The sequence below is a fragment of the Gobius niger genome, assembly GCF_951799975.1.
Source record: "Gobius niger genome assembly, chromosome: 3".
In the NCBI taxonomy this organism is placed as follows: Eukaryota; Metazoa; Chordata; class Actinopteri; order Gobiiformes; family Gobiidae; genus Gobius; species Gobius niger.
Window position 1 is genome coordinate 233,234 of NC_136854.1, and position 17,454 is coordinate 250,687.

At 45.8% G+C, this 17,454-nt stretch overlaps 1 protein-coding gene across 1 annotated transcript in view; it reads right to left on the reverse strand.

Annotated features, from left to right (window-relative positions):
• Positions 1-17,454, reverse strand: part of LOC306960546 (NLR family CARD domain-containing protein 3-like) — a gene marked incomplete at both ends in the record, with an annotated part of 36,705 nt that overhangs the window by 13,863 nt on the left and 5,388 nt on the right. Inside the window, 3 exons of the mRNA XM_079552979.1 lie at positions 2,846-3,150; positions 10,608-10,709; positions 14,109-14,210. Of these exons, the coding sequence (XP_079409105.1) occupies positions 2,846-3,150; positions 10,608-10,709; positions 14,109-14,210 (509 nt within the window). The remainder of the gene's footprint in view (positions 1-2,845; positions 3,151-10,607; positions 10,710-14,108; positions 14,211-17,454) is intronic.

Genomic DNA, 17,454 nt, shown 5'->3' on the forward strand with positions numbered 1-17,454 from the left:
AAGGAGCTATCCTTGATTTTTTTATTTTCTGTCATTGGAATAAAATAATTTTGTCCTTTAGTATATGGTAAAAGCAGAAAGCCTTTTAAACATAAAAGGTCAGGCTATTAGGCATTTTTTACAGTGAAGTGACACTTTTCCTCACTGAAAGTTGTGAAACCTGGTTTAATCTCAGTCCCTGTGACGAATGTTGATGTTGTAAAAGCATTAGGAAAGTTTGAGATGAGTTTGGACCAGAAAATAACAATTTGAAATTTGAGTGAGCCTGTTTCTTTGTACAATCAGGTATAGCTTCTTTAAGTATGACGGTGGAGGAGGATGGAATGGTCTATTGCGTCGAATGCGGTGGAGAGGTTGAGGAGGAGGAGGATGGATATGGAACCAGAGTCAGCGGCGGTGCTGAAGTGCTGTTTGAAAAGATGGGAGGAGTGGAGATGTTGGGTGATGACTGCGCGTTCCAGAATTTTTGAAAGTAACGGGAGATTGGAGATGGGTCTGAAGTTTTCCAGGTTGTCAGGGTTGAGGCCGTTTTTTTTTTTTTTCAGGAGGGGTGTGATGGAGACAAGTTTGAGCGAGGATGGGACAGGTCCAGAGGTCAGGGAAGTGTTGATGATGCTGGTGATGAGTGGGATGAGAGTGGGTATGCAGGTTTTGAGGAGAGGAGTTGGCAGTTTGAGAATTTCATGGTTTGAGAGGAGTTTGGTGGTGTCGGAGGGAGACAGAGGAGAGAAGGAGGAAAGGCTATGGAGTGTGAGTGGGGTGAGTTCATGTTCAGAGGGAGGAGAAGCGGAGGAAGTGGATGCAAGTGAACAATGTATGGTATGGATTTTGGAATGGTAGGATCAGGAAGTTATTGTATTGGTCAGTAGTGAATGACGAGGTTATATTGTCCTTTGGTCAGTTTTGCAAATGTGGAGAAAAGTGTACGGGGGTTGGAAGAATTATAGTGGATGAGTTGTGAGTAGAAGTTGGACCGGGCAGTTTTGAGGGCGGAGTTGTATGTGGTTGTAGCGTGTTTGTAGGCTTGGGCATGGACAGTGAGACCGGATTTTTTATGGAGCCTTTCAAGTTGTCTGTTTTGTGTACCAAGGGGCGGAGGTGGAGAAGGAGACTGAGGCAGTTTTGAAGGGGGGCTATTTGGTTGAGGCAGGAGGAGAGTGCGTGGTTGTAGAAGTTGACGAGATCAGAGGCAGTTGGATCTGAGGGAAGAGATGGTGATGGCATGGGATATGGAGGAGGAGAGAGAGATGGGACTGATTGATTGATTGATTTCAGGTTTCAAAATGTATTTGTTCTTGTGTGTTTGGTGGTGGGAGGGGGGTAATAATGTCCAGGGTGATGGCCGGTTAATCAGAAATTGTGAGGTCGGTCAGTGACAGGTTGTGGATGGTGAGGGAGGGTGTGGAACAGACCAGGTCCAGGATGTGTCCATGATTGTGTGTGGGAGAAGTGACATGCTGGGAGTGGTTGAAGCAGTTTAAAATGTCCAAAAAGTGAATTTAGCTGTAGGGGAGTCAATATGGATGTTGAAGTCACCTAGGAGGAGGACGGACGGAGAAATGGAGGACAGCTGAGTTACAAAATCTGTGAAATACGAAAGAAATGATTGGGGAGGGCGAGAGATGACTGCAGTGGTGAGTGAGGTGTTCAAAGAAGGATACAGCCGGGATGGAGATGGGGCTGAGGGAGATGTTACTGCGGTGGACTGGAGAGATGTAATACTGTTTTTGGCACTGAAGTTGTAGAGGAGATTGCGACGGGAGCCTCGTTGGATGTAGGGATGACGATGGAGAAGACAGTGTTGTTGCAGAGTTGTTGTGATGTCCAGTGAAGAAGGTGCGCGGTGGTTGAATCTGAGGAGCTGCGAGGAGGTGTATCGAAGCACCATGGTCGGAGCCGGAGATGGCAACAGCCGCGGAGAGGCCAGCAGGAAAGCCACGAACAGTAGCCACATAGCTGACAGGCTGCTCCGGAGTGCAGGCCGGCCAGTAACCGGGTTGTATTCCACTACTCGAGCAGAACACAGCGGGGTTGGGCCAGAGGCTGCCCCGGGAGCTAGCTTGATGGTGGTCACAGCACAATCACGCCGTGACAGGCGGCAGTGCGAGTGCGAGGCAGGCGCAAAGAATGCAGAGAAAATCGGGACAAGTATATAACAGTGGGGTTCTCCAGCGGCATAGGGGTGGCAGGAACTGGCTCCCAAACATCAGGAGGAAGAAAAGCCGGCGGAATAACTTCAGCTCCTGAGGAGCGGTGGCAGGTGCTGTTCCCCTGGAGCAGCACAAGGATTGGCCCAGTTTGTGTGACTTTTCTTTTGCTACTGCAGCTACGAAAATTGACTTTCTGCCGTAGCGTGTGTTTTCATCAATTTTGAGTGTGAAAACAGTGATCCTGCTCTACGAATGCTGTACGAATGCTGTACGAATGCTGTACGAATGCTCTCTGAATTACGAAGCACCACTACTCATCACGAAAGGACACGGTCCGTTGCGAACTCCACGAACAGAGGGTGAATCGTGACATTCGTGGAAGATTTTTTTGACAGACAAAAACTTTCTCCACGAATGTCGCGAACTGATCCACTCTCTTAGGAAGTGTTAAGTCATGTTACGAATGTCACGAATGAAAGAAAAATGCCATTCATAACGAATCTGCAAACCCAGCATTAACTTGGAAGTTTTGTTTTGGACACTTTGAGGTTTCCTTGAAATGTAAAGTGCAATATAAATCAAATGTATTATTATTATTATTATTATTATTATTATTATTATTATTATTATTATTGTTAATGTAATTTTAACTTTTTAATTTTGGTCTGACCCTTGGGGTCACAGGTCAGTCTTACCCTCGGGGTCGTAGGGATACTCGGACAGCTCATCCAGGATCTCGCCCATAGCCAGTGCCTCCAGGACTCTCTTCATGACTCTGAGGGTGAAGATGCCGTAGTTGTCCATCATGGCCTGCAGGATCTTGGTCTTGTCTTCTGTCTCCAGTCGATTTCTCTTAATGACATCAAACTCTTTTAACAGAGTGTCGTCCATGAGGTACAGCTTGAACCTTTGAAAATCATAGTCTTGTAAATCGTCCAGAGCTCCCATGAGCATCCAGAACAGAGAAGGAACTTCTGCTTTGACTCCAGCCTCAGTTTTTCTGAGAAGAGAAACACATTAGCTTTATATCAGAGATGAACTTATTTTATTATTTTCATTCTTTTTTATACAGGCTAGTTTCTTTAGACTGAGATCTGTTTGTGCAGAAATGCTGAGCCAAAGGGACAGTCCCCACCAAGAGTCAGACAGATGTTCCCAGGAGAATCTAGGAGCCACTCAAACGAGGGAACCACTGTGCTGTGTACTTTATGTTTTCTGCTCTATCATAACTCTGTCATAACTCTATCATGACTCTATCATAACTCTATCATAACTATCATGACTCTGTCATAACTCTATCATGACTCTATCATAACTCTATCATAACTATCATGACTCTATCATAACTCTATCATGACTCTATCATAACTCTATCATAACTATCATGACTCTATCATAACTCTATCATAACTCTATCATGACTCTATCATAACTATCATGACTCTATCATGACTCTATCATAACTCTATCATAACTATCATGACTCTATCATGACTCTATCATAACTCTATCATAACTATCATGACTCTATCATAACTCTATCATGACTCTATCATAACTCTATCATAACTCTATCATGACTCTATCATGACTCTATCATAACTCTATCATGACTCTATCATAACTCTATCATAACTATCATGACTCTATCATAACTCTATCATAACTCTATCATGACTCTATCATAACTCTATCATGACTCTATCATAACTCTATCATAACTCTATCATGACTCTATCATAACTCTATCATGACTCTATCATAACTCTATCATGACTCTATCATAACTCTATCATAACTCTATCATAACTATCATGACTCTATCATAACTCTATCATGACTCTATCATAACTCTATCATAACTATCATGACTCTATCATAACTCTATCATAACTCTATCATGACTCTATCATAACTCTATCATAACTCTATCATAACTCTATCATAACTCTATCATAACTATCATGACTCTATCATGACTCTATCATAACTATCATAACTATCATGACTCTATCATAACTCTATCATAACTCTATCATAACTATCATAACTCTATCATGACTCTATCATAACTCTATCATAACTCTATCATAACTATCATGACTCTATCATAACTCTATCATAACTCTATCATAACTATCATAACTCTATCATGACTCTATCATAACTCTATCATAACTCTATCATAACTCTATCATAACCCTATCATAACTCTATTATAACTCTATCATAACTCTATTATAACTCTATCATAACTCTATCATAACTCTATCATAACTCTATCATAACTCTATCATAACTCTATTATAACTCTATCATAACTCTATCATAACTCTATCATAACTCTATCATAACTCTATCATAACTATCATGACTCTATCATAACTCTATCATAACTCTATCATGACTCTATCATAACTCTATCATGACTATCATAACTCTATCATGACTCTATCATGACTCTATCATAACTATATCATAACTCTATCATGACTCTATCATAACTCTATCATGACTCTATCATAACTCTATCATGACTCTATCATAACTCTATCATAACTCTATCATAACTATCATGACTCTATCATAACTCTATCATGACTCTATCATAACTCTATCATAACTATCATGACTCTATCATAACTCTATCATAACTCTATCATGACTCTATCATAACTCTATCATAACTCTATCATAACTCTATCATAACTCTATCATAACTATCATGACTCTATCATGACTCTATCATAACTATCATAACTATCATGACTCTATCATAACTCTATCATAACTCTATCATAACTATCATAACTCTATCATGACTCTATCATAACTCTATCATAACTCTATCATAACTATCATGACTCTATCATAACTCTATCATAACTCTATCATAACTATCATAACTCTATCATGACTCTATCATAACTCTATCATAACTCTATCATAACTCTATCATAACCCTATCATAACTCTATTATAACTCTATCATAACTCTATTATAACTCTATCATAACTCTATCATAACTCTATCATAACTCTATCATAACTCTATCATAACTCTATTATAACTCTATCATAACTCTATCATAACTCTATCATAACTCTATCATAACTCTATCATAACTATCATGACTCTATCATAACTCTATCATAACTCTATCATGACTCTATCATAACTCTATCATGACTATCATAACTCTATCATGACTCTATCATAACTCTATCATAACTCTATTATAACTCTATCATAACTCTATCATGACTCTATCATAACTCTATCATAACTATCATGACTCTATCATAACTCTATCATAACTCTATCATGACTCTATCATAACTCTATCATAACTCTATCATAACTCTATCATAACTCTATCATAACTATCATGACTCTATCATGACTCTATCATAACTATCATAACTATCATGACTCTATCATAACTCTATCATAACTCTATCATAACTATCATAACTCTATCATGACTCTATCATAACTCTATTATAACTCTATCATAACTATCATGACTCTATCATAACTCTATCATAACTCTATCATAACTATCATAACTCTATCATGACTCTATCATAACTCTATCATAACTCTATCATAACTCTATCATAACCCTATCATAACTCTATTATAACTCTATCATAACTCTATTATAACTCTATCATAACTCTATCATAACTCTATCATAACTCTATCATAACTCTATCATAACTCTATTATAACTCTATCATAACTCTATCATAACTCTATCATAACTCTATCATAACTCTATCATAACTATCATGACTCTATCATAACTCTATCATAACTCTATCATGACTCTATCATAACTCTATCATGACTATCATAACTCTATCATGACTCTATCATAACTCTATCATAACTCTATTATAACTCTATCATAACTCTATCATAACTCTATCATAACTCTATCATAACTATCATGACTCTATCATAACTCTATCATGACTCTATCATGACTATCATAACTCTATCATGACTATCATAACTCTATCATGACTCTATCATAACTCTATCATAACTCTATCATAACCCTATCATAACTCTATCATAACTCTATCATAACTCTATCATAACTCTATCATAACTCTATCATAACTCTATCATGGCTCTATCATAACTCTATCATAACTCTATCATAACTCTATCATAACCCTATCATGGCTCTATCATGGCTCTATCATAACTCTATCATAACTCTATCATGACTCTATCATAACTCTATCATGGCTCTATCATAACTCTATCATAACTCTATCATAACTCTATCATAACTCTATCATAACTCTATCATAACTCTATCATAACTCTATCATAACTCTATCATAACTCTATCATAACTCTATCATAACCCTATCATAGCTCTATCATGGCTCTATCATAACTCTCTCATAACTCTCTCATAACTCTCTCATAACTCTATCACAACTCTCATAGCTCTATCATCAAGAAATATAAAAACGTTAAAAAAATTAAAAAAAATCCCCAAAAATTATCTCGGGTTAAAAAAATGACCCATACACCTAAAAATTGGATTTATTAATTTTTTTTTTCCAAAAAAATTATCTCAGGGGAACGTGATAATTATCTCGGTGTAAAATGTTTTTTTTTTTAAAGAAATATAAAAATTATAAATATATTTTTTTCCCAAAAAAAACTATCTCAGGGGAACGTGATAATTATCCCGAGATAATTATCACGATTTCCCGAGATAATTATCACGTTTTCCCGAGATATTTTTTTGCTAAAAAAAAAAAAAATATATAATTTTTATATTTAAAAAAATAAATAAAAATCACCCCTAGAATTTTTTAGCTCTAATTTCACTTCCAGGGCTCTGTATGTTTTTATCTGTAATGCAGTGAATAAATGTTAATTTAGGCGACACATGTTAGTGCGACACCAAAGTATTTTACCAACTCTGACGTCTCGCCGCTTTGTAAATGCTGGACACACAAAAACTATCCCTGAGTATGTTTTCTATGTTTTCTTATTGAGCTTTGGACAAACTCTAATAATCATTTTAATTTTGAACACAAATCTCAAAGTGCTACAGAAAATCAGAGCAGTGCAATTTAAAATCCTACAAACACCAATAAAATAACAGTGCATTAGTCACAGAGCTCTGTTAGAGTGAACTCAGCGGCAAAGACAGTGATGTTTGAGCTCCTGCACATCTGGAATGTGCATTTTTGGACTAGACCTGCCACTGATGGATTCTTCTTCTCTTCTGTCCTCTCCAATCCAAAGGTCAGATCCACCCACAATAGTGTTTTTTATTTGCTATGTGAAATGTGATGTTTCCGTCCATCTTCTAAAATGCACATTAAACCTTACTCATAAAAACAACCTCAAGCCGCAGATAAACCTGTGCAGATTAAGGCTTTAAATGCATATTTCCCTGTGTCCATCAGAATCAGAAAGGTTTTTATTGCCATTGTTTGAGAACAGGTTCACAAACTAAGACTTTTGTTGGTGCAGATGTGCAACATATAACATATAGCAAGAATTTAGATAAAAAATAAGACATCAAACTTTAAACTATGAGAGTAGAGGGGACATGCATAAATAATATTAAAATAAATAAGATAAATAATAAAAAGTAAAATGTTGTAAGATGATAATAATTGACCAACAGTGAGATTATATTGACAGATGTGTAGGTGTATAAAGTGATAAAGTGATATAAGGTGATAAAGTGATAGTAGCGGCTCTAAGTGTGGACACACCACACAGTGCAACAGAGCAGATTACATTTTGTATTTGTATTTTTTATTTATTTGCAAGGGACAGTGCATTTACACAAAGTACAGTATACTTAAAATGCAGGATTATAGCTCAAGCTAGTTTCCATCCTCTGTCCCCAACCAGACCAGGCCCGGCTACACCACACACCCCTCACTCTGCACATTCACCCCTTTACTCACTCACACAGTCCTATACCCTCTAAAACCCACACACTTTCCTCCCGCACCCACCCACATTCCCATACCCATACACTTTCCACCCGCACCCACCCGCCCTCCCATACCCACAAATTTTCTAGCCGCACCCACACACATTCCCATACCCAACCACTTTCCACCCGCCCTCCCATACCCACACACTTTCCACCCACAACCACCCGCCCTCTAAAACCCACACACTTTCCACCCACACCCACCAACATTCCCAAACCCACACACTTTCCACCCGCCTTCACATACCCACACACTTTCCACCCGGCCTCTCATACCCACACACTTTCCACCCGGCCTCTCATACCCACACACTTTCCACCCGGCCTCTCATACCCACACACTATCCACCCGGCCTCCCACACCCACACACTTTCCACCCGCACCCACCCACATTCCCAAACCCACACACTTTCCACCCGCCTTCACATACCCACACACTTTCCACCCGGCCTCTCATACCCACACACTTTCCACCCGGCCTCTCATACCCACACACTTTCCACCCACCTTCACATACCCACACACTTTCCACCTGCCCTCCCACACCCACACACTTTCCACCCGCACCCACCCACATTCCCAAACCCACACACTTTCCACCCGGCCTCTCATACCCACACACTTTCCACCCACCTTCACATACCCACACACTTTCCACCTGCCCTCCCACACCCACACACTTTCCACCCGCACCCACCCACATTCCCAAACCCACACACTTTCCACCCGCACCCACCCACATTCCCAAACCCACACACTTTCCACCCGGCCTCTCATACCCACACACTTTCCACCCGGCCTCTCATACCCACACACTTTCCACCCACAACCACCCACATTCCCATACCCACACACTTTCCACCTGCCTTCACATACCCACACACTTTCCACCCAGCCTCTCATACCCACACACATTCCACCCGCACCCACCCACATTCCCATACCCACACACTTTCCACCCGCCTTCACATACCCACACACTTTCCACCCGGCCTCTCATACCCACACACTTTCCACCCACATTCCCATACCCACACACTTTCCACCCACACCCTCCCGCCCTCCCATACCCACACACTTTCCACCCGCCCTCTCATACCCACACACTTTCCACCTGCCCTCCCATACCCGCACACTTTCCACCCACACCCACCCACATTCCCATACCCAAAAACTTTCCACCCGCACCCACCCGCCCTCTCATACCCACACACTTTCCACCCGCACCCACCTGCCCTCCCATACCCACACACTTTCCACCCGCACCCACCCACATTCACATACCCACACACTTTCCACCCGCCCTCTCATACCCACACACTTTCCACCTGCCCTCCCATACCCGCACACTTTCCACCCGCACCCACCCGCCCTCTAAAACCAACACACTTTCCACCCACACCCACCAACATTCCCATACCCACACATTTTACACCCGCACCCACCAACACTCCCATACCCACACACTTTCCACCCACATCCTCCCGCCCTCCAATACCCACACACTTTCCACCCACCCTCTCATACCCACACACTTTCCACCCGCACCCACCCACCCTCTCATACCCACACACTTTCCACCCACACCCACCCACCCTCATACCCACACACTTTCCACCCACACCCACCCACATTCCCATACCCACACACTTTCCACCAACATCCTCCCGCCCTCCAATACCCACACACTTTCCACCCACACCCACCCACATTCCCATACTCACACACTTTCCACCCGCACCCACCCACATTCCCATACCCACACACTTTCCACCAACATCCTCCCGCCCTCCAATACCCACACACTTTCCACCCACACCCACCCACATTCCCATACCCACACACTTTCCACCCGCACCCACCCACATTCCCATACCCACACACTTTCCACCCACATCCTCCCGCCCTCCAATACCCACACACTTTCCACCCGCACCCACCCACCCTCTCATACCCACACACTTTCCACCCGCACCCACCCACCCTCTCATACCCACACACTTTCCACCCGCACCCACCCACATTCTCATACCCACACACTTTCCACCCACATCCTCCCGCCCTCCAACACCCACACACTTTCCACCCGCACCCACCCACATTCTCATACCCACACACTTTCCACCCACATCCTCCCGCCCTCCAATACCCACACACTTTCCACCCGCACCCACCCACATTCTCATACCCACACACTTTCCACCCACATCCTCCCGCCCTCCAATACCCACACACTTTCCACCCGCACCCACCCACATTCCCATACCCACAAACTTTCCACCCACCCTCTCATACCCACACACTTTCCACCCGCACCCACCCTCACCCCTCACTCCCACATCCATGAGTCTGTGACTGAGCTCGTCACTCGTTACTTATGCCAAACTTCTAAATGTGCTTTAAAGTGGAAACACAGTGAGTGTTGGAGCTGACTCTGACATGGAGGACAGTGGTGGATCTCACCTCTGAGATTCAGGCCGGTCAGTCGCTTTAGAGGCAACGGCTTTGTCCTCTCTGACCTCTGGCTCCTCCATCGTGTGTCCAGTTCTGCCTCTGAGGCTGAAGCTGAAACAGACCAGGGATTGTAAAGATGTAAGGATTGTAAGGAAATCTGAACAAACGTCTGACTCATGCTTTGCTCACACGCTACAGAACATGAAGACCATGTCAGTGAGATGAGCTGATACACAATGGTGACACCATAATCATTCTGTACATAATGTGATGTAGAGATAATATACAGAGATAATATACAAACACAGATATGCAGTGTCATCCTCTCTGTGCAGAGGAGCAAGACGAGTAGTCTTGTGTTTTTTATTTGCTATGTGAAATGTGATGTTTCCGTCCATCTTCTAAAATGCACATTAAACCTTACTCATAAAAACAACCTCAAGCCGCAGATAAACCTGTGCAGATTAAGGCTTTAAATGCATATTTCCCTGTGTCCATCAGAATCAGAAAAGTTTTTATTGCCATTGTTTGAGAACAGGTTCACAAACTAAGACTTTTGTTGGTGCAGATGTGCAACATATAACATATAGCAAGAATTTAGATAAAAAATAAGACATCAAACTTTAAACTATGAGAGTAGAGGGGACATGCATAAAGAATATTAAAATAAATAAGATAAATAATAAAAAGTAAAATGTTGTAAGATGATAATAATTGACCAACAGTGAGATTATATTGACAGATGTGTAGGTGTATAAAGTGATAAAGTGATATAAGGTGATAAAGTGATAGTAGCGGCTCTAAGTGTGGACACACCACACAGTGCAACAGAGCAGATTACATTTTGTATTTGTATTTTTTATTTATTTGCAAGGGACAGTGCATTTACACAAAGTACAGTATACTTAAAATGCAGGATTATAGCTCAAGCTAGTTTCCATCCTCTGTCCCCAACCAGACCAGGCCCGGCTACACCACACACCCCTCACTCTGCACATTCACCCCTTTACTCACTCACACAGTCCTATACCCTCTAAAACCCACACACTTTCCTCCCGCACCCACCCACATTCCCATACCCATACACTTTCCACCCGCACCCACCCGCCCTCCCATACCCACAAATTTTCTAGCCGCACCCACACACATTCCCATACCCACACACTTTCCACCCGCCCTCCCATACCCACACACTTTCCACCCACAACCACCCGCCCTCTAAAACCCACACACTTTCCACCCACACCCACCAACATTCCCAAACCCACACACTTTCCACCCGCCTTCACATACCCACACACTTTCCACCCGGCCTCTCATACCCACACACTTTCCACCCGGCCTCTCATACCCACACACTTTCCACCCGGCCTCTCATACCCACACACTTTCCACCCGGCCTCCCACACCCACACACTTTCCACCCGCACCCACCCACATTCCCAAACCCACACACTTTCCACCCGCCTTCACATACCCACACACTTTCCACCCGGCCTCTCATACCCACACACTTTCCACCCGGCCTCTCATACCCACACACTTTCCACCCACCTTCACATACCCACACACTTTCCACCTGCCCTCCCACACCCACACACTTTCCACCCGCACCCACCCACATTCCCAAACCCACACACTTTCCACCCGGCCTCTCATACCCACACACTTTCCACCCACCTTCACATACCCACACACTTTCCACCTGCCCTCCCACACCCACACACTTTCCACCCGCACCCACCCACATTCCCAAACCCACACACTTTCCACCCGCACCCACCCACATTCCCAAACCCACACACTTTCCACCCGGCCTCTCATACCCACACACTTTCCACCCGGCCTCTCATACCCACACACTTTCCACCCACAACCACCCACATTCCCATACCCACACACTTTCCACCTGCCTTCACATACCCACACACTTTCCACCCAGCCTCTCATACCCACACACATTCCACCCGCACCCACCCACATTCCCATACCCACACACTTTCCACCCGCCTTCACATACCCACACACTTTCCACCCGGCCTCTCATACCCACACACTTTCCACCCACATTCCCATACCCACACACTTTCCACCCACACCCTCCCGCCCTCCCATACCCACACACTTTCCACCCGCCCTCTCATACCCACACACTTTCCACCTGCCCTCCCATACCCGCACACTTTCCACCCACACCCACCCACATTCCCATACCCACAAACTTTCCACCCGCACCCACCCGCCCTCTCATACCCACACACTTTCCACCCGCACCCACCTGCCCTCCCATACCCACACACTTTCCACCCGCACCCACCCACATTCACATACCCACACACTTTCCACCCGCCCTCTCATACCCACACACTTTCCACCTGCCCTCCCATACCCGCACACTTTCCACCCGCACCCACCCGCCCTCTAAAACCAACACACTTTCCACCCACACCCACCAACATTCCCATACCCACACATTTTACACCCGCACCCACCAACACTCCCATACCCACACACTTTCCACCCACATCCTCCCGCCCTCCAATACCCACACACTTTCCACCCACCCTCTCATACCCACACACTTTCCACCCGCACCCACCCACCCTCTCATACCCACACACTTTCCACCCACACCCACCCACCCTCATACCCACACACTTTCCACCCACACCCACCCACATTCCCATACCCACACACTTTCCACCAACATCCTCCCGCCCTCCAATACCCACACACTTTCCACCCACACCCACCCACATTCCCATACTCACACACTTTCCACCCGCACCCACCCACATTCCCATACCCACACACTTTCCACCAACATCCTCCCGCCCTCCAATACCCACACACTTTCCACCCACACCCACCCACATTCCCATACCCACACACTTTCCACCCGCACCCACCCACATTCCCATACCCACACACTTTCCACCCACATCCTCCCGCCCTCCAATACCCACACACTTTCCACCCGCACCCACCCACCCTCTCATACCCACACACTTTCCACCCGCACCCACCCACCCTCTCATACCCACACACTTTCCACCCGCACCCACCCACATTCTCATACCCACACACTTTCCACCCACATCCTCCCGCCCTCCAACACCCACACACTTTCCACCCGCACCCACCCACATTCTCATACCCACACACTTTCCACCCACATCCTCCCGCCCTCCAATACCCACACACTTTCCACCCGCACCCACCCACATTCTCATACCCACACACTTTCCACCCACATCCTCCCGCCCTCCAATACCCACACACTTTCCACCCGCACCCACCCACATTCCCATACCCACAAACTTTCCACCCACCCTCTCATACCCACACACTTTCCACCCGCACCCACCCTCACCCCTCACTCCCACATCCATGAGTCTGTGACTGAGCTCGTCACTCGTTACTTATGCCAAACTTCTAAATGTGCTTTAAAGTGGAAACACAGTGAGTGTTGGAGCTGATTCTGACATGGAGGACAGTGGTGGATCTCACCTCTGAGATTCAGGCCGGTCAGTCGCTTTAGAGGCAACGGCTTTGTCCTCTCTGACCTCTGGCTCCTCCATCGTGTGTCCAGTTCTGCCTCTGAGGCTGAAGCTGAAACAGACCAGGGATTGTAAAGATGTAAGGATTGTAAGGAAATCTGAACAAACGTCTGACTCATGCTTTGCTCACACGCTACAGAACATGAAGACCATGTCAGTGAGATGAGCTGATACACAATGGTGACACCATAATCATTCTGTACATAATGTGATGTAGAGATAATATACAGAGATAATATACAAACACAGATATGCAGTGTCATCCTCTCTGTGCAGAGGAGCAAGACGAGTAGTCTTGTGTTTTTTATTTGCTATGTGAAATGTGATGTTTCCGTCCATCTTCTAAAATGCACATTAAACCTTACTCATAAAAACAACCTCAAGCCGCAGATAAACCAGTGCAGATTAAGGCTTTAAATGCATATTTCCCTGTGTCCATCAGAATCAGAAAAGTTTTTATTGCCATTGTTTGAGAACAGGTTCACAAACTAAGACTTTTGTTGGTGCAGATGTGCAACATATAACATATAGCAAGAATTTAGATAAAAAATAAGACATCAAACTTTAAACTATGAGAGTAGAGGGGACATGCATAAAGAATATTAAAATAAATAAGATAAATAATAAAAAGTAAAATGTTGTAAGATGATAATAATTGACCAACAGTGAGATTATATTGACAGATGTGTAGGTGTATAAAGTGATAAAGTGATATAAGGTGATAAAGTGATAGTAGCGGCTCTAAGTGTGGACACACCACACAGTGCAACAGAGCAGATTACATTTTGTATTTGTATTTTTTATTTATTTGCAAGGGACAGTGCATTTACACAAAGTACAGTATACTTAAAATGCAGGATTATAGCTCAAGCTAGTTTCCATCCTCTGTCCCCAACCAGACCAGGCCCGGCTACACCACACACCCCTCACTCTGCACATTCACCCCTTTACTCACTCACACAGTCCTATACCCTCTAAAACCCACACACTTTCCTCCCGCACCCACCCACATTCCCATACCCATACACTTTCCACCCGCACCCACCCGCCCTCCCATACCCACAAATTTTCTAGCCGCACCCACACACATTCCCATACCCACACACTTTCCACCCGCCCTCCCATACCCACACACTTTCCACCCACAACCACCAACATTCCCAAACCCACACACTTTCCACCCGCCTTCACATACCCACACACTTTCCACCCGGCCTCTCATACCCACACACTTTCCACCCGGCCTCTCATACCCACACACTTTCCACCCGGCCTCTCATACCCACACACTTTCCACCCGGCCTCCCACACCCACACACTTTCCACCCGCACCCACCCACATTCCCAAACCCACACACTTTCCACCCGCCTTCACATACCCACACACTTTCCACCCGGCCTCTCATACCCACACACTTTCCACCCGGCCTCTCATACCCACACACTTTCCACCCACCTTCACATACCCACACACTTTCCACCTGCCCTCCCACACCCACACACTTTCCACCCGCACCCACCCACATTCCCAAACCCACACACTTTCCACCCGGCCTCTCATACCCACACACTTTCCACCCACCTTCACATACCCACACACTTTCCACCTGCCCTCCCACACCCACACACTTTCCACCCGCACCCACCCACATTCCCAAACCCACACACTTTCCACCCGCACCCACCCACATTCCCAAACCCACACACTTTCCACCCGGCCTCTCATACCCACACACTTTCCACCCGGCCTCTCATACCCACACACTTTCCACCCACAACCACCCACATTCCCATACCCACACACTTTCCACCTGCCTTCACATACCCACACACTTTCCACCCAGCCTCTCATACCCACACACATTCCACCCGCACCCACCCACATTCCCATACCCACACACTTTCCACCCGCCTTCACATACCCACACACTTTCCACCCGGCCTCTCATACCCACACACTTTCCACCCACATTCCCATACCCACACACTTTCCACCCACACCCTCCCGCCCTCCCATACCCACACACTTTCCACCCGCCCTCTCATACCCACACACTTTCCACCTGCCCTCCCATACCCGCACACTTTCCACCCACACCCACCCACATTCCCATACCCACAAACTTTCCACCCGCACCCACCCGCCCTCTCATACCCACACACTTTCCACCCGCACCCACCTGCCCTCCCATACCCACACACTTTCCACCCGCACCCACCCACATTCACATACCCACACACTTTCCACCCGCCCTCTCATACCCACACACTTTCCACCTGCCCTCCCATACCCGCACACTTTCCACCCGCACCCACCCGCCCTCTAAAACCAACACACTTTCCACCCACACCCACCAACATTCCCATACCCACACATTTTACACCCGCACCCACCAACACTCCCATACCCACACACTTTCCACCCACATCCTCCCGCCCTCCAATACCCACACACTTTCCACCCACCCTCTCATACCCACACACTTTCCACCCGCACCCACCCACCCTCTCATACCCACACACTTTCCACCCACACCCACCCACCCTCATACCCACACACTTTCCACCCACACCCACCCACATTCCCATACCCACACACTTTCCACCAACATCCTCCCGCCCTCCAATACCCACACACTTTCCACCCACACCCACCCACATTCCCATACTCACACACTTTCCACCCGCACCCACCCACATTCCCATACCCACACACTTTCCACCAACATCCTCCCGCCCTCCAATACCCACACACTTTCCACCCACAGCCACCCACATTCCCATACCCACACACTTTCCACCCGCACCCACCCACATTCCCATACCCACACACTTTCCACCCACATCCTCCCGCCCTCCAATACCCACACACTTTCCACCCGCACCCACCCACCCTCTCATACCCACACACTTTCCACCCGCACCCACCCACCCTCTCATACCCACACACTTTCCACCCGCACCCACCCACATTCTCATACCCACACACTTTCCACCCACATCCTCCCGCCCTCCAACACCCACACACTTTCCACCCGCACCCACCCACATTCTCATACCCACACACTTTCCACCCACATCCTCCCGCCCTCCAATACCCACACACTTTCCACCCGCACCCACCCACATTCTCATACCCACACACTTTCCACCCACATCCTCCCGCCCTCCAATACCCACACACTTTCCACCCGCACCCACCCACATTCCCATACCCACAAACTTTCCACCCACCCTCTCATACCCACACACTTTCCACCCGGCCTCTCATACCCACACACTTTCCACCCGGCCTC